The sequence below is a fragment of the Dermacentor variabilis genome, chromosome 9, assembly GCF_050947875.1.
Source record: "Dermacentor variabilis isolate Ectoservices chromosome 9, ASM5094787v1, whole genome shotgun sequence".
NCBI classification, from domain to species: domain Eukaryota; kingdom Metazoa; phylum Arthropoda; class Arachnida; order Ixodida; family Ixodidae; genus Dermacentor; species Dermacentor variabilis.
Genome location: NC_134576.1, coordinates 74,404,205 through 74,429,525, shown reverse-complemented (window position 1 = coordinate 74,429,525; position 25,321 = coordinate 74,404,205). Strand labels below are relative to the sequence as shown.

Below are 25,321 nucleotides of genomic sequence, written 5' to 3'. Positions count from 1 at the left end.
GTGTCACTGTTGACCGAGACCACTCTTCGAGCCCACAGGTTACCCACTTAATTGGCCATTTCAACCCCTTTCACTCGAGTATTAAATTTACTGCGCACAACTCTCCTAGTCAAATCCATTTCCTCGACACGATGGTCTACATAGAAAATTGAAAACTGAGACCGACACTTTACCGGAAGCCTACAATATTTAGAATACAACAGTCATCGCCCGCGACACTGCAAGCAAGGAATTTTTGTCGGACAAGCGAAACGAATAGGAAGAATCGGCAAAGAAGACAACCATTATATCCACCACTCAAATGATATTAAAGCAATGCTAGCAAAAAGGAACTATACAAGTTCCTCTCGACAGAGCTTTTGACGTCGCGCCAAGATTGGAGAGACAGTCAGAGTTAGCTAAGAAACAGCCTACACAAGAATCTGACAGACCGCCAGCCTTTATAACAAAATAGCCCTCCCAAACATAAACAACATCCTGCGAAAATGCCACCCAATATTATGAAGTAACGATCGTCTGAGAAAAGCGTTCCCGCTGATACCAAGGGTTACTTATCGCCGCAACAGAAACGTTAAATATATATATTAGTTCATGAAAAACACAGTCAACATCATTCCCCCGTAATAAAAGCATGTTGTCGGCCCAGGTGCAAAACCTGCAAGCACCTTCGAAGTGACATTAAAATTAAAAGCACCGCAAATAGTTATACACACGAAGTGAAAACTAGCTTTACTTATAAAAGGTCGGATGTGATTTATATGCTTGAATGGTCCTTCAGTAAGAATCAATATATCGGCGAAACTTGTCAATCAGTAAATGTCAGGTTAACGCACATCGCGCGGACACAGCTATAACGCTTCCCAAAGCCGTCGCCGAGCATTTCAACCAACGAGGTCATAGCTTTGATGAAATTGGTGGCAGGACTTATATTTTGCGGGCTTCTTTTTCTTTTATACATAAAAAAAAGATAGCCACACAAAAAATCGCGTGCCGCAAACAATGAACGACTTTAGAAAAGTCAACGGCACCTATCGCGTCAAGGCCATTAAGGAAGGGTCAGTTTCGCTTTTGGAGGTCATGTTCACCGTGGTCATGTTCTCCGTAGCTAGATACGGAGGCCGCCGCTAGGTGCCGCGACAAGCCATCCTGGAATCGAACCGCGCAGAAAACCGCGTGCTCAGATTGTTTTCGGTGGTTACAGGTGTGTGGGTGTGGCGACGCGCACGAAACGTCTGGCGCTGTTCTGACCCCACGCCCAGAAATGTGTAGGGGGCCAGCAGCGGACGTTTTGTTTTCAGGCACTCAGCCTACGCTTGCCGACGACTGTTCTGCGACAAATGCCTGATAATTTACCTGTCCCCCATACGCGTGGAAGTCTTGTAAACATTATCGTACGGTTGTTGCAATCACTCGGGGTGGCGCAGCGTTTCGTGAAGCAATGTGCCCTCGTGTGCAGATAAAAAATCTTTTGCGAAAGCGCTCGTGCGCTTTTGAAGGTGTTACCAGCGCACACCAAGGCATATTTTTCAGCACACGCTTATACAAAAGCGTGAGTCGCAGGTAATGTTTACGTTCAATGCGTTGGTGGCCTTGCCAGACTTGTCAGAATGTGTTCAAAGACACATTCACAAATATAAGTTCAAGGCTGTATTTTGGCATTCTTACCAGCACGGCGTATATTCCAGTGCATAACACACACGGATAAGAGCCCCACGAGGCGCCCTTTACGCGTCGAATCACTTTAAAATTGATTGCCGCAGGAAGGACTCCGTGCGTATACGTACAGCCGAAATGCAACAAAGTAGTAGCGTAAAACATACCTTGGGGGGCGGGGGGCACTCTAATGGCGCGTCACTGGCTTCTCAACAGTGCGTCGGGGCTGTGCGTTTTATACGTTTAACAAAAGCAAACCGCGACCCTCGACAGAAAGAAAAAAGATAGTCATAACATTTTCAGTCTCAAAGGAAGAGGCCCTAGTTCGGACCTGCTGGTGAGTTTATGCCTGCTTACCTGGCACGTTCTTTAGCTTCGCTCTGCAGGCAAAACAAAAAACAAAAACAAATGGGTGCTGCAGCATGGATGCACTGGGCGCACCGACTGCACGGAGAAGTCTTTCTATCATTCATTCGAGCCTGTTGTGCTATGGTTAGCTAAAGCGGCTGCAAGTGAAGCGGACGATGGAGCGCCTTCCCTCAAGAGTCCAGTAATACCACACCAGCGGCCGCTTGATAGTGCGCGTCACTTTATAAATTCGTCCATGCATTGAAAATGATTTCTTACAATGTTTTATGAACCCTCTAGCATTGACAAATATGCCATGAATACACTAATCAGGGTAATTAACCGACACAAACTGGACGCTTCTTCACATCACTTGCTGACAACGTAAAACTCGTTTCAACCACTCAGACGACATTTCTTTTCTTCTTTAATGTTTCTGCATGATGGCTTAAGCACACATCTGCGATAAATGCATAATTGCCAATACGGAGCTCATGCTGTCCTATTTTTCGTCCTTTTAAGGCCACTATTATGTTAAGCTACGAAAGTGCTGAGCTCGCTTTTTTTATTCATGATATGCAGTCATTATAATTTGTGGTAAACAACACACATACAACCAATATGTGCCAGTTGCTTTTCTTCCAAAGGTATTGGCATGTAATAATAAACAAGACAATATGGAGCATTTGGAGCATTGCATTATGATCAATTTTCGTTTGCAAAGCGAAAGAACTATGATACATAGGCAGGAAGCCTTTTCTCGCGATGATCTGCAGCAGTGGAAACTTCAAATTTTGAAGTTTGTCAGAAATTTATGCCGCATACTGACAAATATGATGCCATTAACGGAGATCGCCCTGTATTAGTAAAAGCGAAAATAATGTCCCTTTAATACCGTTTGAACGGATATCAAAAAATAGTGCGTCTCACACACCTATGAACAGGAAAGCGGAAAACAAAAGACAAAACAATTTAAAAACAATATAAACGGTCATTGATCTGGGCCTAGGTGACAAGTGCCCGTGATGCGTCATGGGATCTTCGACAGCTGCAGTCCGCTAGTCCGCGTCGCTCTCCCACAGGCCGTCTCTGCCGTCCCGGTTCCACACGGGACAGCGCGACGCACCCAACTGGTGGGAGCACTTGAAGGCGTCCCGGAACTCTTTCAGGTCCAGGAGTGCGAGGTTGACGCGGGTGCGCGGCGGTAGGCCCAGTCGGTAGCGCAGGCGCTCCCGCACCTGCTCCTGCTCCGCCTTAGGAGCGCAAAAACCCGCTGCGTAGTTTATGAAGAACAGCCTGTCGACCGTAAGGCCGGCAGACCTGTGGCCGGGCACGAATAAGGCGCCGTGCGAAAAGCGCCTGAAGGCCGCCATCAGCGGCTTCAGTGCGGCATTGTCAGCCAGAATGTCGGCGAGGAAGTCGCGCACGTTGGCTGCGGAGGCATTGTCCTGACGGACGCCGTGCTTGTAGCGCCTCAGCAGGCAATACTGGAGCGCCTGGAAGCGGTCCCGAGTCCAGCTGGACCACTGCGGGTCGTCCAGCGACGCCAGGAACAAGGCCCGAGTCACGTCGGCAGCCAGCAAGGGGAACAGCGTAGAAGGGTAGTTGGACCGCGTCACCAGCGACGCGGCGGCCACTGTGCTCGAAGTCAGGTATAGCCTGAGCGCTGACTCCGGCGACCGGGTCCAAGGCACGTCGAGATTAGTGAAGCGTTCACTGAAGCGAGCGTCGTAGTTCGCGCCGTCGGCGCTTGACATCCAGTACTTCCGCAAGCTCTTGGCTAGGAGCTCGCCGTAGTAGCGCACAGGGTTTTCGGGACCGGAGTCGGTGGCCTTTACCGTTGCGTAGTAGTGTTCGACTTCTTCCTCGACCTCTTGGCCAGCCAGGTAACCTACCTGCAGGGACTTGAGACGCTTGATGGCGTCCACGGTGTCTACGCTCTGCATCCAGGTGGTCCCCGCTCGGAAGGTGTGTTCCAGCGACGAGACCATGCTTTTGATCGTCACGGCCCATTGGCGGTCAAGGTCGGTGGTCCTGGCCAGGATGTCGCGCAGTATCAACCGAACACCGTGTGGGAACACCCGCTCGACCAGGTGGAAGCAGCTCTGGGTCCTCGGATTCAGGCCGTGCTGGAAACTCGGGTAGCCCACGCGTAGGAGGTCCCGCGGAATCGACTCCTGCGGAAGCAGCGGGGCTACGAGTGCAACCATCCGGACGCCGAGGAAGTTTAGGATCGTCCGCGGACTGGTCGCCCGAAGAATCTCGTAGAGTTTGCTGGCGTACACGGGGTTGAGAACCACCACTTCGCCATCGTCTCTGGAGCGGAGATGTGAGAGGTAGGCGTCCACACGGAACTTCGGCATGCGCGGGAACTTCTTCACAGGGTAGGTGACGTCCTTCTTCCAGGCTGCCTTGTTGAAAGGCTGTGACGCTTCTAGAAGCTGAGCCTCGAAGCGCGCGACGTCCTCGGCCAAGTCGTTGCTACCGGAAAGCGCCTTCCAGAGGGTCAGCACTTGCCGAAGTATCTCCCTGTATGGTAGAGACTCGTTGTTCTTCTGGATCTCGTACTGCACAAACAGGAAATTCCTTGGCGCGTCCAGGTGCAGATCGTACGAGCGGGTTTCCAGCGACTTCCGCAGTGAGACAAACACGATGGGAAAGATGGCGAGTTGCCGGTCAATGCGCTTAAGCACTCTGTCGAGCCGGAAAGGCTGCTGTGGTTGCGCGGGCGGTGGCTCGGAGTAGGGCCAGTCATCTAGGCCTGTTTCCCGAAGCAAGCCTCTTATGCCGTCCCATTGTGTCACGTCCTGGGCAGCCGTGTTGTTGAGACAGGAATTCAGCACGATGCTGGAGTGATCCAGGAAGCTCTGCTCAACGTGCTCGAGTCCTGCCGTCCCCGCTGCTGGCATGGTGTGCATGTGTTCCTGGAGATACCTGGAAAACGTTGTAATCGAAAATGCTCGTAGCCTGCTCGTAGCTTTTCACAGGCGGTTTCTCCATCTGAAATGATTTTCTTTGATGTGGACGCATCGAAGTCCCGTCGCCCTTGGCTTCGTCGGTTTGCACTACTGTCGCGAACACCTCACTAAAGCGTATTTCATACCTTTTGCTCTTTCGTTGAAATAGCGTGTCGAGATAGCATGTAAATTTTCTTTGTAAATAATATGTGTATTGTTATTACGTTGCTAAAATTTGCTACCTGGTAGCTTGGCAAATAAACAAGTATCTGGGTCACCTTACACTACTTCAATTGCCCAGAACAGGCTGACCAGGTTGCTTTGAGCTATAATCAAGTTCTTTCTCAAAACAAACCAAATTACGCACCACCATTGTTACTAGACTATCAAGAAACTAGAGGAAAATTCCGTCAGGGAAACCCACGGGAAAATTTTCCTCTGCGAGATTCAAAGTGAACCCGGTCATACCCTCATATTATGGCTGGGCGACTGATCGATTAACCTGAGAAATATTTGTTAATCGTCTAATTGTGACAGATAGCACCGCTCCACCTTGCCTTAATATTTCTGCGAAGCAGATACGACTTTTAATTCTGTAGTTCTGTCACGTGCACTAAACTGAATAATTAAATGTCCATTAGTGAATCTTAAGGTAGCTAACCTGACATTTCATTCTGACGTGAAAGTAATCCTTGCCTCAGCAGGTAATCTTTCTCGAGAGAAATAGCTTTCTACGTATACTGTGGTGCCAGCTAACATAAGCCAAGCTGAATACGAAAAAAGAAAATTTAGAAATCACGGAGCACACTAAGATTTTAAGAGCTACGGTGTTCGGTCGTCAGACCTCTGACGACCGAACACCGTACGTCTTGAAATTGTATCTTGCTCCGTGTTGTATGAATATTTCTTTTTTGGTTTCCCAGTACCCCTATCTCGTTAATCTATAGTCTTGTGGCAGGTGACTTCTTATGCCCACATATCTTCTAATTCCATCTCAATGCCTAGCTCCGACTACGCCTCTCCAATTGGTACCCGTTCTTGCTCTAGGAGACCACCACTTATGTGCTTATACGCACTTCATGTCCTGCCATACTCAACTTCTTCTTCTTAATCTCAACTAGATGTATCGCCAACCAGTGGTTTCTCTCTAATCCTCACAACTGTCTTTCTGTCGCTTAACGTTACTCAATCGCTCTTTGCGCGGTCCTCGATTTTCTCAAACTTCTGTGTCAACCGCGAAGTGGCTGCCGCATATATGTTAGAACTGGTTGAATGCAATGATTGTACACTATTCGAAGATATCAGTAAGCTGCTGATAATGACTTTAGGACCAAATATAGTCCTACGTACCGTGAGCGCGCGCACTCATTACGTCACGTTGGCGAGAACAACAGCGTCTACGGTTCGACTGATGCCTCGACCAGGCTTGACGCCCCGGCGCAGCCAGCGCATTACCGGACGCGGCCAACGCGCCCGGCGTCGAACGACGCTCGCCCACGCGCCGATAGCGTCGGACTATAAACGCACCTTTAGTAATGCCAACCGTATAGGCTACGACTAATTTCTATTCTTCAATAAGTTTGTTTCTCGTTATCAGGGTTCCCTGTAACTTACTGGCCTATAAACATTACTGTGCGCACATATAGGGGCTGACTGCCAATCACGAATTCTCCTTTTCGCCAGGTTGTTCGGCATTACCTCAATTTTCTGAATAATAATCTTACCACACACTCTACATGGTGGCTGTCTCCTCTACTTGCTCTACTTGTACAATTGCGATCGAAATAACAATCCCTATTTAACTGCGACCAATTCAATGCACGCCCCAAGCGCATCGCTTTTTCTGTCGAGAAGCACGAGGCTGGTTACATCACGGAAACGTGTGGCCGAACGACGTTACTAATACATGCGCCCGCCAGTGATCCCAGTCACGGCTGCCTCTTCACAATGGTTGAAGGCTACAACACGACCATGTCGCCTGCAACTGGCCCTATGCCGTCATTTTTCCCGCTGTCTTCAATATGCGGTCGTCAGAAGTCTCGGCTCCGAACAAGTAGGTTTAGTATGGATGAACTGCGCACGGGACAGTGGTGTCTGGTACCATGTTACTCTCAGCTTCATTTCCAGTGATGTGCCCGTGGCTGCGCTCTACTTGTGCGTGCTGAACTGATTGCATACTTGTGCGTACTGAACTGATTGCATCAACACGGAATGCAAATTAATTATGTGCAGGGCTGTGCTGGTATCTCTTGAGCGCGCCATCCTCATCGTCGACGCCGAGCGACGCCGGGTCACGAAACGCCAGAAAACGCTGACTGTGGGGCGGCCTTTAGGTAGTACAGCAGGGCGCGGCAGTCCTGATTACGGTCGACATACCTGGTAACCTCGGTGATCACGAAGGCGCGTCCCGCTGCCCTGTATGGCAAGTGGCCGTCCAGGTCCCAGGCCGCTGAGCAGACGTAACCGTAGAAGTCGACGCACGGGTCCACGCTCGGGTTCAGTTTCTCGTCCACCAGCCGGCTCTGCCAGCGGCAGGCGTCGGTGTCGCACTCGAAGTCGTACTTCGCCGCTTCACCGGGAGCTTTGGTGTCCTCGTAGTCGACCAGGGTGAAGACAGGCTTTTTAGTCGCTTTTGGCACCGCACGCGGTGTGGGCGGGCGTTTCACCACATGCTCCCGAATCGGCTCGTCGCCAACCCTGGCGTTCCTATCGGAGCCTTCGGGCGGGTGCATGCGTCCGGTGACGACGTTGCCGCCGTTGCCGACGTTGCCGACGTTGCCTGGATTGTCCTTCTTCGGAAACCAGCCGACGACCATGATCGTCAGAAAAGACGCGAGCAGCAGTGAAAGCACCACGATCACAGCACACTGTTTCCCCAAGTGCTTCACATCGAATTCCCTTCCTATTATGTGGGAAATGGGCGAATACGTATTGCTGCCAGTGGCGGGCGGAAAGTCGCCAGTCATGGCGAGGTTCTCCTCGACACCCTCTCCTGCGTACGGGGTCTCCCCGTCATCCCATATGCCTTCAGTGGGAGTGAAGGCACCCACTGATGCTACTGTGGTCATGGCCGACGAGCTGTTGTCCGCGGAGGGTGGCCAACGATCGTACTCCTGGTCCGGAAAGTGATCTAATGGTTCCGGAGTCCGATAGTTGCGTGACCAGCCAGTCTCCCGAGCCGCCGTGCTAGTTGCCGTTGCGTTCCACTGTGGTCTATCTCTGGCTGTAGTCGCGGCGAAAGGAGTCTCCGGCTCTGCAGTTCTGGTCGACGTGTCTCTGGCTCCTACATTTCTCGGCGTGGGCGTGTTGAGAAGTGGTGTTCTGCTGATCCCGCGTCTTCTGCTCGCCGCTGCTCCACTATTTGCAACTTTCGCGCCGGCGTCCTGGGATGGAGGGGATCTGACAAACGCAGGCTTGGCGCCTTTCCTTTTGAACTCCGCAGTTTTGGACGCTGGGGTCTCTGACGCAGCAGTCCTAGATAAAGGTACTGTGATAGATGTAACACCCCGTCCATAGTTGACGGTTCCATGTGTGGCTGGTTGCTCTGCCGCAGCGGCCTCCTCTTGCTCCTGCCCTTGTTCGCTATCGTCGCTAGGTATTCGCTCCTGTTCGGGAAAACGCGTGGTGTTGGGGAACAGCGCGTCTTCAAGAGACCTGCTGGGCATCCGCATATTTGGTCGCAAATATGAGAAGGGCCGGTTTGTCGCCCGGTGGTCCATTGCTCACGCGAAGCGGGCCTCTCCGATTCAAAGCGTTGCACCGAGACACGACCGCGTCCCAAGTAGCGGAAAGTTGACGGTGCGGTGGGCGACGGACGAACTTCGCCGGCAAATTGGTATCACGAGGCGAGAACCTGACGAGCGACCTGCGATGTTCCTCCTGAAACGAGCGAAAAGAAATTGAAGAAACTGCGAGGAAATCTGAAGCGTTCTAATGCTACGGATGAACCTTTCGCCACTGGGAAATGGTACCTTGCAAATCAGGTCGACTTGTCAATGGAGTCGTAAGACGAAGGCTGAAGCTGAAGGTCGCTGCCTTTGTCACCTGCAACGCGAGAAGGATCGCCCGTGCTGTCAGTGAGGATGATGACGACGATTTCTCAAACCATGACACGTACCCACAATGGGGATGGGCTAGAAATGTGGTGCCTAGCTGTATAAAAAGGTAATAAATTCAGGAAAAAAAATGTATTGAAAAGGTATCACTGTAAATACGTGTAATCGAGAAGTACGATTAAATGAGGATAGGCGATTACATTTTGAAACAAATATAAGGACGATTCCTTGAACAATTTAGAATGGAAGCAATTAAGAAAATTTACAATACCATTAAAAAGGAAGGTCACAAATAGCGTGATATACGTTTTGTTGCTACAATAAAATCACAAATAGCGCCAAATACGTTTGTGAGGCTAAAACCCACTGTCAAGGCCCCAATTAAGAGTAAAACTCCAGCACTTAAACTCGAGCTTAGTTTATCAGTGTGCGTGAATTGTAGTTTCTGAAACCGAATCAAATACAAATCGAATATCGCCATGAGAGAATCGACTCAAATCTCAGATATTTATCCAACAGCTTGCGAATAATGTACAGCTTCCTCACTATTACTGTCAAAGCAATTGCACATCCTGGTATTTTCAACACTAAAGAATATCTTCACATTACAAAGCATGCTTTGCAAAAGCACCAAGACAGTATTAGCAACAAGTAACAGCAGTTCGGAAATTCGGGCTCGTTGGAGCCTAGGTGGCGTTACGGTTCACTATTTGCGGTGATGAAGGAAACGGACTCCAAGCGCCTGAGACATGACGTGCCTAATCATCACGCTCGTCAACACGAAAATACTTGTCCATCGGGTGTGTGCGACGGGATTATGCACCAGTGCACATCCTACCCTCGACTGTCCTCCGCTCAACCCCTCTACGCCAATGAGGGGTTTCTCTCCGAATTCCTGTGTGTGGATTGCCCTGTGCGTTGACCCTAGGTTACCTACGCCCCCCCCCCCTCTGCATGAGTGAGGGAGTTTTCTCCGCATTCCTCAATGTGAACCGACCAGTGTGCTGATACGGCCCTCTACCAGAAAGCAAGAGAGAAAGCGGTTGCCCTGATGGTGTAGGGCATGGTGTACGCTAACCCGTAACGACCTGTTAAACCTCTGTCATTTGTTTTTACATCATCTCGTCTTCCCTGCCGGGCCCTGTCCGATGGTGACCGGGCCCTGTCCGAGCTCCGAGCAGACGCTGTCGAAGGTCGCCGAAACCCCATCCCCGTAACAACTGGAGGCACTAGCTCGTAACAATTGGTGGCAGCCGTAACGGTGGTCATGTGTCATTACATACGTTTTAGAAATGCAGCCTTGTAAGCCAAATCACAAGTGTGTGCCGTCTGTGGCGACAGCAAATGGAAATAAAAGTGCTTTTTAGTTCAAATGGTCACGGGAATAGGTGCCACTATAGTACAAAGTACGTTGTGAGAGACCTTCTTGTTTAATCCGATGAGACGACACACTTTCTGCACCTCCAAATAGTACCAAACAATACTCACTGCCGAATAGTGCGTCCAACCGGCATCTTATTGCGAGTGATCGTGTTTAGCCGGAAAAGTTTGATTGTCGGTGCCACACAGCCCAATACAGTGACACTCTCATGTTATCTAAACAGTGAATGCTGCGAAGGTTATCGCATTTTTGCTTCAATTTCATGCTTAATCGTGCACAGGGGAAGAAATAAATTATTTAGAAACTACTCAAAACTTAGCCGGATTTTAATAACGACTACTCGATTCGAAAAACGAATAAAATATTCAATTCGTTATTCGAAATCTTCGAGTATTCGCATACCGCTCCTACTTTATTAGGCGGCGCTTCCAGAAGTCTTTGTCTTCGTAAATTTTAAAACGGCGACAGATTTAACAATTATGATCCACAGATTGAAGTTCCCGATAGAATTGACATAGGAGCAATATCACCAAACCAGACCTTCGTAAATATTCGTTTAGAAGGGAATACCCTCTATTTGTCTCGATGAGAACCAGTGATGTTTAGTCAAACCTCAGACACTGGAATTCTCTCATAGTCGTTATTGATCGTCCGATAAAATCACCACGTATCTAAAATTTGCGGTACCTAATCGTTGCAATGTAAGCCGATACTGGGAAAATATTAATTATTGGTGCATTCAGGGATGCTATCGCTAATGAATCGGCCATTTCGCTGAAATATAACCCTCAGTGAACCGGTACTGATAATATTATGTTAAGGTTTAGCTGCGTGAAAAAAGCTAATGATAGAAACGCTTTTAATACTGGTGAGTTGCGTGAAATTACTTGTTCTTTTTTTTCCTATTGTGAAGGGAATCCTTGCTACAAGGGAATAGGAAATGTCTATACTCAGCGAAATTAGCCACATGAAAATGCAAGCAGCGTATTTTATTTTATTTTCATTTGCTGATTTAGATTACTTCAAACGTGGCACATACCCATGATGGGGACAAAAAGAGTGTCTCGCAAAAAATTGAAAATTTAAACAAACAAAGAAACAAACAATCAATCAAACAAAACAATCGTTTCTCGTGGTGTTATGCCAAAATGTAGAAAGCAAATGTTTTGCTCTTGTTTCGATGCCTCGTACTTGTGCACTGGCTTATGAGGGACGCTGTCGTAGCGGTCTGCATATTAGTTTTAGCCACGTGGAACTAATTAGCGTGCGCCCAAATGCACGCGTGTCCTTGCAAGTCGCCTTCATTGAAATGCGGTTTCTACGGCCGCTAATCGAACACGTAACTACTCGTACTCCGAGGTAGAACGCCATTGCCACTGAGATACCATGGTAGTTGTGATCTATCTATCTATCTATCTATCTATCTATCTATCTATCTATCTATCTATCTATCTATCTATCTATCTATCTATCTATCTATCTATCTATCTATCTATCTATCCGCCAACTTGAATCCCTTGTATAAGTCCTAGGGCTAATAGGTAGCGCATCAAACTGTTGTGCTAAGGGAATAGAGTTCGAAACCAACCATCGAAGCGACTTGGTCCACTGGGTATGTGGCACTGGGTATGTCCTGCTATTCAGTGAACTTCTTTGATGCCAGCTTGGCAACTGGCAACAATGGGGGACTGGGTGTGTGCCACTCTTTAATGAACTTCTTTGAGGCCAAGTGCGGTCACTGGATGTGTGCTAGTGGGTACGTTCCTCTCTTCAGTGAACCTCCTTGAAGCCAAATCGAATCACTGGGTACGTGCGGCTGGGGATGTGCCGGCCTTCACTGACAAAAAAAACATTATAAATTAATCCACTGTCGGACGGAACGAAGCTCACGTCATGTAGATTTAGGCAATCTTCTCTGAGTATACATTCACACACGCACCACGCGCTGACTTCACGGCGGGCCCGCCAGATGACGCAGCGTGTGAAGCAAAAGAAAGCGAGAGAGGAACCATGGCTACATGCGCGCATAATTTTGCAGGATTTGCAGGATTCTAGCGCGCACATTTTTTTTAATTAAAGGTGCGTTCAAATTTGCATGCACATTACAATCGTAACCAATTCCAGTCAAAATCAAGAACGAAACCGTTTCTCAGTAAAAAAAAAAGGAAAAAAACGCTCAATAAAGGCAGCAGGCCACACAGCAATCGAACGGATCATCTGAAGAAAGCGACACTCGGAGGCATCGCAGGGTGGCTCCATGGTGCGTGGAATGCCCTCCCGCAGACAACGTTTGCGCGAGCCTCCAGAAGTGTCGCATTTCTAATGAATTAAATGGAATTGGAGACGACTTTCGGAGGTCGGTAAACAGCAAAAAGTAGGTGTCATCGTACTCCGATCGCAAGCAATGCTAAGATTCAACTGTTTGCGTGTCTGTGTGTCTCTGTATGTTCCATAAAATTATTGGAACACAGTGCGCGTCGACTCCGGTTTCGCTACTTGATGTGCACGGTAGAATCGGCAGCAAGTTCTTTTTGTTTTCATATTTGGGTGGTAATATAACTGCTATAGAATCGGTGGCGCGGGATTATCGCGCAGATACGGGTACATGACCCGCTTTGGCGGTTGTACTACGGTGTGCCGTTACATTGCTTCAATGCTAATCGTATTGACGTCGACATCCATCGTGAAATGGGTTCTGCTGGATTTTCTTTTTTTTTTACTGCACTTATCTGCTGGATGGGCCCAAGAAAGAGGCAAAAGGAACACATTATAGAAAGAGACCTGCCTTATACGGAAAAGTGGTGGTAACTCACCAAGGTAGATTTTGTCCTCAGAAACCCCGAGCGTGATTTGCACCTCTGACCAGGTCACTTCTAACCCGACACGCTATCCCGCTGTCGCACCTTTTTTTTTCGGCTATCAGACTAGTTTTCTTTTAACAACGAAGCTTTCTTTTCGGAACCTCCAGGGTTTGGTTTGGCTGCCACTGTGTGCTGTTCAGCGCCAGAAAAAAAAAAAAAAGGATATGCAGACGCAACGTACAGGTTGGCATCTATGTGAGAAAAAAAAAGAATAAGCGGTGAAATGCAGGAAGGTTGATCAGATTAGCTGTCCGGTTGGCTTCTCTGCACAGAAGAGGTAGAAAGGAATAAAAATAAGTAGAAATGAGAAGAATAACAATAAGGAAGGAATAAGTAGGTACGAATAGAATTGTTCTCACAAGCATGAGGAAGGCAACTGGCCACGACAACAGTCATTGAGTCCTGATGCTCGAGAGCTACTCGGGTTAACGTCGACTGTGACCAAGGTACAATAATTTTCTGTCCTATTAGGCGATGCTTGTCAAGCTTGTCAAGTGTGGCGCAGAGCGTTTTGCCTTGTGCACGAAAACCAGTCAATTGCAGAGAAGATGCACATTCGTCTCTTTTGACCCACAAATATTACATTTGTGTCTGGTGGGCAATTCTGATGAAAAGAGAGTAAGCACTTGTGAAGGCTACTCCAAGTCATAGACGATAAATGAGAGTCACGTGCCGTCGAGTCAAGTCGTGCGGAAGGCGGAGATATGAGGATCCAGCGAACAAAGGCACTAGTTTCGTGAGGCCGCCAAGTTCCACTGGGTTAATGCAAGCTTGCGTGCGAGCGCGCGAAGCTTTCCCACAACACCAGCGCCGGCCATCGGGATGGCACCGTAATATGCACTGTCAAGGGCAGATCAAGAGGCTGCCTTGGATTTGGTCATCCTTTACCACATCACCATAACTTGGCAACAATTTAGCGACAACGTCATGTCTTTTCTCAACTGCCTAATGGCAAATTTCTCGCGTGTCCGCGACAAGTTGTTCATGGGGTGCATGGCGTAATGCAGAGAACAATCTGTGAAAGGACGTGGGGGGGAGGGGGGTGTACCTGGAGTTTTAACTGCGCCTTGGCAAGGCCAAATCAAAACGCGCCAAGGGTCTAAGCGCGCTTGCTTGCCTGCGAGGAGTTCATAACTCGAAGGACCACTCAGCGGCTTTAATCGGACATGAATGATTTCGCATTGACAACTCATAAGAAGTGCTTAGGTGCCCTCGGATTTTTAATTCGGGCCACCTATAGATAACTGAAACCCACTCCACTGAGAAGGCGTATGGCTCCTGTGTATACGAAACCTATAGATATGCAGACTTTGTGCGCTGGTAATGTACATTCACGCATTCACCTTCGCAGAACTTTTTTGAATCGGATTGTATGTTGGATAGCGCATTTGGTGAGGTAAAGCAGGTATTCGTAAAGGTAAAGCAGGCATGACACAACGAATTGAGTATATGCTATTAACAACTTGAATTTCATGACGAACCTAAGTAGTTGCAGAATACTGAAAATCATTATTCTGTATTTTCGTTTCCTTTCTTTTGCTCTACTGTGATGGTAATAATGAACACGTAGACGTTGAGAGTGTTCCGCGAAGCTTTTGTACTTATGGTCGTATGAATACAGCCTAATAGCGCCAGCTTCGGTGTCATCTTCCGACTTTTATTGAACAACACGACCAATAGATTAAAAAAAAAGAAGAAATAGAAAGAAAGTAATACAAAGATAGAAAATACAGAAAGAAAGAAGTAAGAAAAGGAAGGAAGAAAGAAGCGTTTTCAAGAACGTGGCATCAAAGATCCTCCAGTGAGAATGTTTATCTCTAAGTAAGAAAATTTGGATGCCCCATCATCAACTAGCTCTGTAATTGCGACACTCAGCAATTTGGCTACGCATGGCTGATGCTAACTCGAAAGTAACAGCTTTCTCAGCGTACCGCTAAAACGTAACGGTTATTCACGAAAGCGCAAAAGCACTTACGTGGTGAGCGCACGAGACGTGTTGTTGCATCATATTGGGAGGGCAATTTCGGATAATTGTCGCGCTCAGTCTAAACGCAAATGTGCTGTTGTGGAATCAAGAAAACTCGGCGATAATCCCACTACATATTCTCAACTTAAGGGAACTCGCACATTATATCTCGTAACTCATAAACAGTTAGACGGAACTATACCCGCAAGTTATTACTGAACGTTAATCGCTATACGTGCAAGGGGGGGGGGGGCAGCCCCCAGGTGCGGATTATCGCCCAATTTCCGACGTTACGTCAGAACGACTGAGATTATAGAGCGGCGAGAAATGACGCAGTACGCCACACTTGATGAGGTAAGGAGTCTGGAAAGTTTCCTCACCGTCAGCAATTGCCATGTCACGGTAATTTCAGTATCCTTTATTGCGAAAAAAAAAAATACCAACGTGGTCAACTGCCTCTCAAAGTAGCCTGCCCATCTACTACGTGACGAGACAATCAGACGCGTTCTTGCGCAATGGGAGCTTAATCGGTGCGAAATTAAGACGCAGACGATGAGGCCTGGTCGGAGGGCGCCGTAAATTGCCTTCTGCCTCTTCGAAGGTCATCGGAAGCTTCGAACCAGCGGCAGCAGGAGGACAGCAGACGACACAATTAGAGGTCTTCGTTGAAGGCGAGACCTTCGGGGGAGTCAGCCACTCCTCAGTCTCCTCACCACCACGCGTAATGTGGCGTGACGCGTACGATTAAGTCGTCATCGCGCGTAATTCTGCCACGGAAAGTTGCACTCCGTCAGTCACGTGGCAAACATACAGCGACGCGCGTTCTCGAGCACAAGGAGCCTGAAAATGAATGGCGAAGGTTAGAGGCAGCTGGCCGGCGTGTTGTAGCTCTTTGTCGAAAATGAGCGGATCATGCCGATCGGGACCAGTCGCTGCCCGAGCACCAAATGAGACAGGCGGAGTGCGCTTACTACCACCCCACAGCGTGGGCTTAAATCTCGACATTCAAATACGACAGGAACCCAATATTGCCAGCCCATATCACTGTCTCAGGGGCAGGAGGGCTCTGCTGTTCTGCCAAACTCAATTTCTTCTTCTTCTTAATGTCAACTAGAGTATCGCCAACCAGTATTTTCTGTCTAATCCTCACAGCTGCATTTCTGTCACTTAACGTTACTCCATCGCTCTTTGCGCGGTTCTCAAGCTCGTTTTCTCAAGATTGTGTGTTAACCGCGAATTTAACCGCCCCCCCCCCCCCTTTTACCTTCTGGGTCCGCCCGTGGCCGACACTAAAGTAATGCTTCCCCAAAGCCCTTGCTATCGCGCTGGTGGAAAGAGTGGTATACTTGCGTATATCATACTGAGCAGAATTAACAAAACAGTAGTTTTCGAAGACGGCCAACGAACCACAGACGAAGCGAGCAACCGTCAAGGCCAATGACTTGGAAAGCTTGAATCTCGCAATTTGCTACGCTAGCCGTTGGTGCGTTCCCACGACACGAAACGTTTTGCATCGTCATCAGCCGCGTGCCTGAAAGATCGACTAGATGGAAGCAGCCTGCACGCGTCGGACTATCGCGATAACATCGAATGCGCCGTTGTTTGCTCACGTCGATACCCACCGCGGGTTTCGTAGGATAACGCGTCTGTCGAAACAATGGCGTTTCTGTGTTCTTACGCCGAGAGATCCGGTGACAGTCGTGGGACCTGCATGCTCCGGCGGGAGCCTCTACAGTTCTTGACCTTGAGCCTTTATTCTCCGCGGAGCGCCTTGCATATTGGCGCACGTGTCGCAAGTCAGACGCTCTTATAAATGGCGTCCTTGCGCGTCGTCTGCATCATCCGCGCACGCGATGTTGGCGGTGAATGTAGCATGTACGCGTAGGCGACGCTAAGCTTTTGAATACGACCATTTCTTCAAGCGCCTTAGTGATGAAAGAAGCGGCAGACAATGACGGCTAACGATTATACACCATCGGTCACGTAACGTCACGTTATGTACGAAGGTCTGTGGCTCGTGGAGGTCAGACCTTATCTCGCAAGACCACTGCGCCTCCTTGATTGGGCCTTTCTGACAATCGCGGCTAATGACTCAGGAAAAAGAAATGTACGCCCCAAAGATAGCCCATATTTCGCGCTTGTATCTACGTATTCCGTTCAAGCCCGTCAGCTTTTGTTAAGTAGCGAGAGACATGCAATTTATTAAAAAAGCGGTTGTATGTCCCGAGCCAACGGCGCCGGCACGACGTTCTTGCGTGGTGCTTTCTGGTTGGGGAAATTAACCAACGTGGTTAAGTAATTTAGAAAATAACGTAGCGCAACTTCGCTTATCATTGAGAATAAACGCTCATCGGTGCCTTTTTAGAAAGGGCCTACGTTACAGGCGTGCTGCTAATTACCAAAGTCTATGTGCGTTTGCAGACCCTGCTTATGCAATGGCACCCGGTTACTTAGCGCAGTCAGGTGAACCAGCAACAAGCGACGCCTGTTCCGTGCGAAATTTTTTGCAAAGAAAGAAGAAGTAGAAAGAAGAAGAAAGAAAGAAGAAGTAGAAGAAATGTAGAAGTACCTCACATGGAGCTCCGGCTTTTTCCACTCACAGCGACCGTCAGCCTATAGATTTCCTGGAAGTAACCATCGCCACTACTGCGGGAAGTCATCAGGACCACGACGAGATCAACATCTCGGCAAGTGCTTCCATATCCATCCATAAAACGCCACATTTCCTGCCCGGTTCGCCGGCCGCCGCGTTAACCCTAACGCCGGTTCGGCAGCCCGGCATCTCTACCAACTCATCAGGCAACTATGGAAATAGAAGTGGAGGGGACTGAAATCGCCCCGGAAGAACTAAACGAGGCAGGATGGCTCGCCGCCCATAAGACCCTACAGCGAAGCAAACCAAGCCTTAACGAATCCAAAGCCATACCGCGTACAAGAACTAATTCGGTAGCGCAGACGCCGTCGTCCCGTCCGCGTCGGCAAGTGCCGAAGCCTCACCGCTGCCGGAAGACGACTTCAAAGTGGTTCTCCGACCGCGTGACGGATTCAATACAGCCGGCTGGAGCTCCGCGCTCATCACCGACAACATCATGAGAACGGCCGCTCTGGAAGTGGCAACGCAGCTAGAAGACACGATCCGAATCAACACCAGCCAAAATATCATTATTGTCAGCACACCAAGAGAAGACAACGCCGTCAAATACAGCCAAATCAAGGAGCTCAAGTTACAGGAGAAGAAATTCAGCATGACTACGTACATTACGGCGCCCGAAAACTCGGCCAAAGGAATCATCCATGGGATTCCGGACTACGACACACAAGAAGACATTATTAGAAGTTTGGCGCGTAATACCCCCCGGGTCCTGCACGCCAGGCGCATGGGCAAGACGTCCTCAGTTATCATCGTTTTTCAAGGTGAAGAAGTACCACACTACGTCAACTACCGAAATACTACGTACCGATGCCTTCTGTACAAGAAGAAGATCGAAGTGTGCGGAATCTGCCGAAAAGTCGGCCACCGGGACGATGTGTGCCCCACCCCGAACGAAAAATGTTGTATCCGGTGCGGCAAGCAAAACCCGCCAACAGACCATGACTGCGAACTAGTATGCGCTATCTGCAACGGCAACCATCTCTCCGGCTCAAAGCAATGCAGGAAACGTTTCCAAATCCCCTACATCATCCGACAACGACAGTGGCAGAAACTCTCGGTGGAAGCACAGAACCACCCTAACGAGCGCAGGCAAAGTAGATCGCGAGAACGCCGATCGACGCAGAACAGCCAAGAAACCAGTGCAAGCTTTTTTCCCGGAGGATCGAGCAGTAGGAGCCGATCTCGGTCTTACCCGAGACTAAGCTCAACTCCGAGTGCCACCGACTCCGACGGGACGTCGCGGAACCGGTCGAGTTCCGGGAGACGAACGACCCCGACTAACAGCGGTCCACAGGTGAGCTGGGCTAACACGGTCTCTTCTCCCAATGCTCAGTATCCTAAGATGCAGGCTCTCGAGGCAGAACTCCAACAAATGAGGCAGTTAATAGAACAACAGAGAACCGAAATCACTAAGCAGCGTGCAGAAATCACCCGATTACAACAAAAACAACAGGAGCGCAGTCAAACGCTGCGCCCAACCCCACCATATAATCCCTCACTCAACACCACAGCACCCCCACATAAACGTAAGGCAGAAGATCATACAGACAACTCTTCAGACATATCCCCAAGATTCGAGAAACTAGAACATATGATTACTGAACTTGCCAACCAGATGCTTCAGCAACATCAGGAGAATGGTGCCCACTTGCAACAAATAAGCGAACGTCTAGACGCTCTGGAAACCAGAACCACCAACCTAGAATCTCGGGTAGCCGCGACCGAAGCCAAAGTACTTCGCTGGGAGTCGAGATTTACATCCACGGCCTCCGGCTCCCTTAAGGGCGTGGCATCCAAATCCTATGACCGTCCACCCCTATCCGAAATCTCCAAACCGATCGCTGAACCCTCGCCACCTCAAAATGGCTCACACTCCTAACTACAATATCTGGCAGTGGAAATGCCGTGGGTTTCGCCGCAAACGGGGAAACCTTCAGCAGTTCCTTCGGGGTAAGGCGGCCCCTGATATCATTGCCCTTCAGGAGACGGGAGGCCACGCAAAATTGGCAGGGTACAAATCCTATAATGCTTCTGGGTCGGATTCCACCACCGCTATTCTAGTTCACAGAAATCTAACAGTCATTAAACATGATATTGAAGAAGTCGACATAGACCACGTCTTTATTGAACTCATTCCTAAACGTAAGGAGGATGAAAGCATATTCATTCTTAATGTCTATAGTAGCCCAAAGTGCCGACGTCACAAGTTCGGAACTCTATTCAGGAAGGTTCTCAGAATCTCCCAACAAAAGGCCATATTATTATTAGGTGACTTTAACGCTCCCCACACTGCATGGGGAAACCGCACAGAGGTAGTCAAAGGTCGTAATCTTTGGCTAGAAGCCCAACAACAGGGACTGACTCTCATCACAGACCCCCAGACACCCACCCGTATCGGGAATAGTGTCAGTGTTGACACCACTCCCGACCTAACTTTCATCAAAAACATAGGCAACTATGATTGGACTAATACCGGGGAAAGCCTCGGTAGCGATCATTATATCATAGAAATCCACATTCAGGCGGGTCCACCCCGCAAGAAGGGCAAACGAGTTTCGCTCACGGAATGGGACCGCTTCCGCCAGATTCGGGAGACAACCGCCACCGAGCATATAAACGATCTCGAGGCCTGGATCGGGGATCTCAGAGATTGCGTGAAACGCGCCACGAGGGAAATCCCTGAAGACGATGGTCTGGTAGAGGTGGATAGCCGCCTCCTGCACTTGTGGGAAGCCAAAAATAGCATGCAAACCCGCTGGAAAAAGAATAAACTAAACCGTACACTCCGCTTGCGCATCGCGCAAATTAACATAGAAATCGAGGAATACGCTAACCAATTAACCAAAAACCAATGGGAAAAGGTATGCGACAGCATGCAGGGACAACTCGGTCTAGCCAAAACGTGGAATCTCCTCCGATACCTTATGGACCCGGATAAGAGTAAATCCGAGCAGAGGAAAAGCCTCAATAAGATCACTCACCAATACCAGGGCACGAACGACGAGCTCCTAAAAGAGCTCAAAACCCGGTACATAGGCACAAATGCACAAATCCCCCAGAAACCATACGCTGGTCCGGAGAATCTTAACCTAGACGCACCCATCCTAGAGGCTGAAGTACGAGCCGTCTTGCTCAAAATCCGAACTAAATCTGCACCAGGCCCCGATGGAATAACGAATAAGTCCCTCCGAAATCTAGACGACGTATCTATCACTGCCCTAACAGAGTACTTCAACCGCTGTTGGGAAACAGGTTCTATCCCCTCGCAGTGGAAGCATGCACAAATAATATTCATACCGAAACATGGTAAGCGACTACAGCTCGAGAACTTACGCCCGATCTCTCTGACCTCATGCGTAGGAAAACTCATGGAGCACGTTATACTTAACCGCCTCCAGAATTTTGCGGAGGACAACAACTTATTGCCGAACTCCATAATTGGCTTTCGTCCAAAACTTTCCACGCAAGACATCATGCTTCAGCTTAAACACCAAGTTCTGGACCACATACCTAAGAATGGTACCCGGGCTGTCCTGGGCCTTGATCTTATAAAGGCCTTTGACAACGTAGCGCATCAGGCTATACTAGAGAACCTGCAGTACCTAGGTGTGGGCCAGAGGACCTACAACTACATCAAAGATTTCCTCAACCACCGCACAGCGGAACTAAGAATAGGAGAACTACAATCGGACAAGATCCCTCTTGGAAGTCGTGGCACACCGCAGGGATCAGTCTTATCCCCGTTCCTCTTTAATTTAGCGATGATCAGATTACCGGAACAACTTAATCAGATTCCAGGTCTACACCACAGTCTGTATGCCGACGACATTACCCTGTGGGTGGTTAAAGGTAGCGATGGAGATATAGAAACCACGCTGCAACAAGCTGTAGACACGGTTGAAAAGTACGTTACCGACAAAGGCCTCGCCTGCTCCCCGCAAAAATCAGAACTCTTCCTACTCAGAGCCCCTACAAACCGCAAATCCGACACTGCGCCATCCCCAGAAATCGCTGTGCGAGCCGGAGGAGGCGCGATCCCGGTGGTGACCACCATCCGTGTACTAGGCCTCTTCATGCAAGCTCACGGGCGCAACGGCAACACAATTCATAAACTGGAAGCATGCGTTCAGCAGACGATGCGACTCATTTCAAGAATTGCCAACCGACACTCTGGCATGAAAGAAGCCAACCTCATAAGGTTGGTACAAGCCTTCGTTCTCAGCCGCATCACCTACATCACCCCGTACCTCTGCCTCAAAGCGGCTGAGAGAGAGAAAATAGAGGGGATTATCCGGAGGGCCTATAAACAGGCTCTTGGGCTACCTATAAGAACGGCCAACGCTAAATTGCTAGCCCTAGGTGTGCACAACACCCTCGATGAACTAGTAGAAGCGCACCTTATATCTCAATACGAAAGGCTAGCTCAGAGTGCCGCCGGGCGAAACATCCTCCAGAATCTCGGCATCAACTACGAGTCGATGCAAAGCATTAAAGTAGACATTTCTCACGATCAGAAGCTCCATATCAAAATTAATCCACTCCCTAAAAACATGCACCCCGAATTCCACAAGGAAAGGAGGGCCGAGCGGTCCAAAGCCCTACATCAGAAATTCCACTCCTTCAAAGACGTAGTCTATGTCGACGCAGCAGAATACATAGAACGCAACTGTATGTCCCTTGCAGTGGTGGACTCCTCAGGTCAAATACGCGCTGGTGGTTCAATTCGCACCAGAAGCTCCGAAACAGCGGAAGAGGCGGCTATCGCTCTGGCAATAGCCTCCACACATTGTCATTACATTATTAGCGATTCCAGAGCAGCAGTACGCAATTTTGCGAAAGGTCGGGTCTCTGCTCCCGTGAAACACATAATAGACACAAACCAACACCCACGACCAATCCAGATCATTTGGGCACCAGCACACTCCTCCCTACCCGGCAACGATGCCGCCCACACCGCCGCTCGAGGACTCGCCAACCGAGCACCCGGACGGCTCACGCTAGGGTCAGGGAGGGATCGCATGGTCAGTTACCAGGAAATAACTCAGCACTACAGGTTAGCCAGGGCAGAGTACCCGCCAGCACACAAATCGCTTAACAAGCGACAAGAAGTAGCTTGGAGACGACTTCAGACGAACACCTACCCCAACCCCGTAGCCTATCACTACTACTACCCGGACCAATACCCTAATACATGTAAGCATTGTAAGCAAAAAGCGGATCTATTCCATATTATGTGGTCGTGCCCAGCCGAAAATCACACAAATCACGAAATAAGTAGTACTGAGCAGTGGGAGGCCGTGTTGCTCAGCTCCGACCCTGACCTGCAGGCCAAGGTCATCGAGAGAGCTGAGGAAGGCGCCCGGGCCCAGGGGCTCGTGGCTGCCTAACAACAAGGTCATCCGTCAATACCTTGTTTTCAAATAAAGTCTTTACTCACTCACTCACTGCAAAAGTGACGAAGCACACTGAGAAACAGAAAAACAAGAACTTTTCGAATAGTCTATATAAAAAACCTACACGTTTTCTATAAAATATCAAAACGTTTTTTGAGGCTATGAACTTCTATTTCTTCTTGCAAGTGCTCGGTCTTTAGCTGGCTATCTTATGTGAGCCTTCTTAAGAGAACCTGTTTGGAAATTTGGTAGTCACCAGTCAACCTAAAGAAATTGCGAATAAATGTGGAATAAATGATTGGTCTATTAATGATTTATTGGGTGCGTAAATTGTTTTAATTTAGGCGCACAGTTCTCACTGAATACTTAAAACTGCCTTTAACCTTACCGTATATCGGGGAGAACGCCTCTAATAAAATTCCGCGTTCAAGTTTTTCTAAAATTAAAACACGACAAGACACTTCGCCGCAACAGACAGACCATTTTCACAACTCGTATGTGGGCTACGTCGCCTGAGTGAGTGTCGGAAACATGATATTATTACAGCAATCACTGAACGACTTCTAAGCGATGAACACATATTGCTCGCGGTATACAAAAGTAAATTCGCCTACCCCACATGCACAATAAGCGAAGGAAGTCACACAAGCAGAGCCATGTACGCAACTATATGAATATGTTGACTGCCATATTCTACACAGGATGAGTTATAGATTAGAAGGAGGAGGAGGAGAAACTTTATTATTGCAGAAACCGTTGCGCGGTTTATTCCTGGGTGGTTCCCTCTGACAGGGCTCCACTGGCGATCGCGGCTCGCCGGGCCTGGTCGAGGGTCGCCAGTTGGCTTCCCAGGTCCAGTTCGGAGAGTCTCGCCTCCCAAGACCACGTAGTGAGTGTGTGTGTTGTGACTCGTGGCGAAATTGCGTCGCCCGGACGGTCGGTGCATTCGTGTGTTATGTGCGCGAGTGTCGCTGTGTGGTTGCTACACCAGGGACATGTTCGGGACGTATAACTGTCTGGGTAGATTGCGTGTAGACGAGACAAGTGTGGGTATGTGTTAGTTTGCAGGCGGCGCCAGTCCCTTGCCTGGAGTTTATTGAGAGCTTTGTGTGGGGGAGCGTATTGCGTTCTTCCGAGCCGTTGGTCCTGTAGTATTTGTTGACCTGTCGTTAATAACTCGTGGGTCGCTCGTCGGTCTGTCGGGGGCTGAAGAACGGTGTGGTCTGCCGCTCGGCTAGTGAGACCTCGAGCTGCGCAGTCCGCCTCTTCGTTGCCCCGCAGGCCTTCGTGCCCGGGGCACCAGACGATACCATGGGTCCATTGTAGTGTGCGACCCAGGATTCGAATTAGAAAAAAAAACAGTTAAAGCCACCTTGCCATTCACGAAAAGTGACCTAATTTTGAGTGCGCGAATATCGAAAACTTTGAACACGAACTGACTGTTCTTTTCCATTCGATTCTCACATTAACTAGTTGACACTGTCGAATAATTGTTCGCTTGACAATAATGTATAGCAATAGTATACGACCCTCGGGCAGAAAAAAAAAACTACGACGCAACTGTAGACCATTCCGAATGATACAGCTGAAGTAGCACCACCGTTCTTGCGGCACAGAGGAACCGGCCCTTGAACGAATGCACGGGGCAGACAACTTCTGCGCAGTAAATTCCTGTCATCCAGTGAGATCGCATCGCTCCTAGGAGACCCATGAATCAGTTTGGACTCCGGCGAAGCAGCATATTACTTGTCGCAGACCCGTCATGTTGGTATCCCATTGAAACGATGTGCAGCGTTCTGTAGTATCACCCCTCGGCTCCAACAAACGCCGCGCTTCACGTGCATCTAGCGACACCCTTCAGTTCCCTACGTTTCAGTAATCTCATTATCATAATGCGTCAGACAACCGAAACTCAGTTCATTATCATTAACGAACGCTTAACCAGATGGCGGGCATCCACTTGTGAACGGTATTGTGTGCACGTATGAGATAACGCACGTTCACGTTGTAATTGCAGTGAACAACCAAAGTGGCACACCGCAGGACACGAAACT

General features: G+C 48.9%; 1 protein-coding gene across 1 annotated transcript; it reads right to left on the bottom strand.

Moving 5' to 3' along the window:
• Positions 1 to 2,045: 2,045 nt before the first annotated feature.
• Positions 2,046 to 8,703, bottom strand: LOC142592805 (phosphate-regulating neutral endopeptidase PHEX-like). Its single transcript, XM_075704484.1, has 2 exons — positions 7,335 to 8,703; positions 2,046 to 4,935 (listed from the first exon to the last, which is right to left on the bottom strand). Exons 1-2 carry the CDS (start codon positions 8,675 to 8,677, stop codon positions 3,060 to 3,062), a joined length of 3,219 nt encoding a protein of 1,072 aa, XP_075560599.1. The 5' UTR covers positions 8,678 to 8,703; the 3' UTR covers positions 2,046 to 3,059.
• Positions 8,704 to 25,321: the final 16,618 nt, after the last annotated feature.

Coding starts and splice junctions, on each gene's coding strand:
- LOC142592805 (XM_075704484.1), bottom strand. CDS start 8,677: ATGGACCACCGGGCGACAAACCGGCCCTTCTCATATTTGCGACCAAAT. Junction 4,936..7,334: donor GTGATCACCGAGGTTACCAG/GTATGTCGACCG, acceptor AACGTTTTCCAG/GTATCTCCAGGAACACATGC.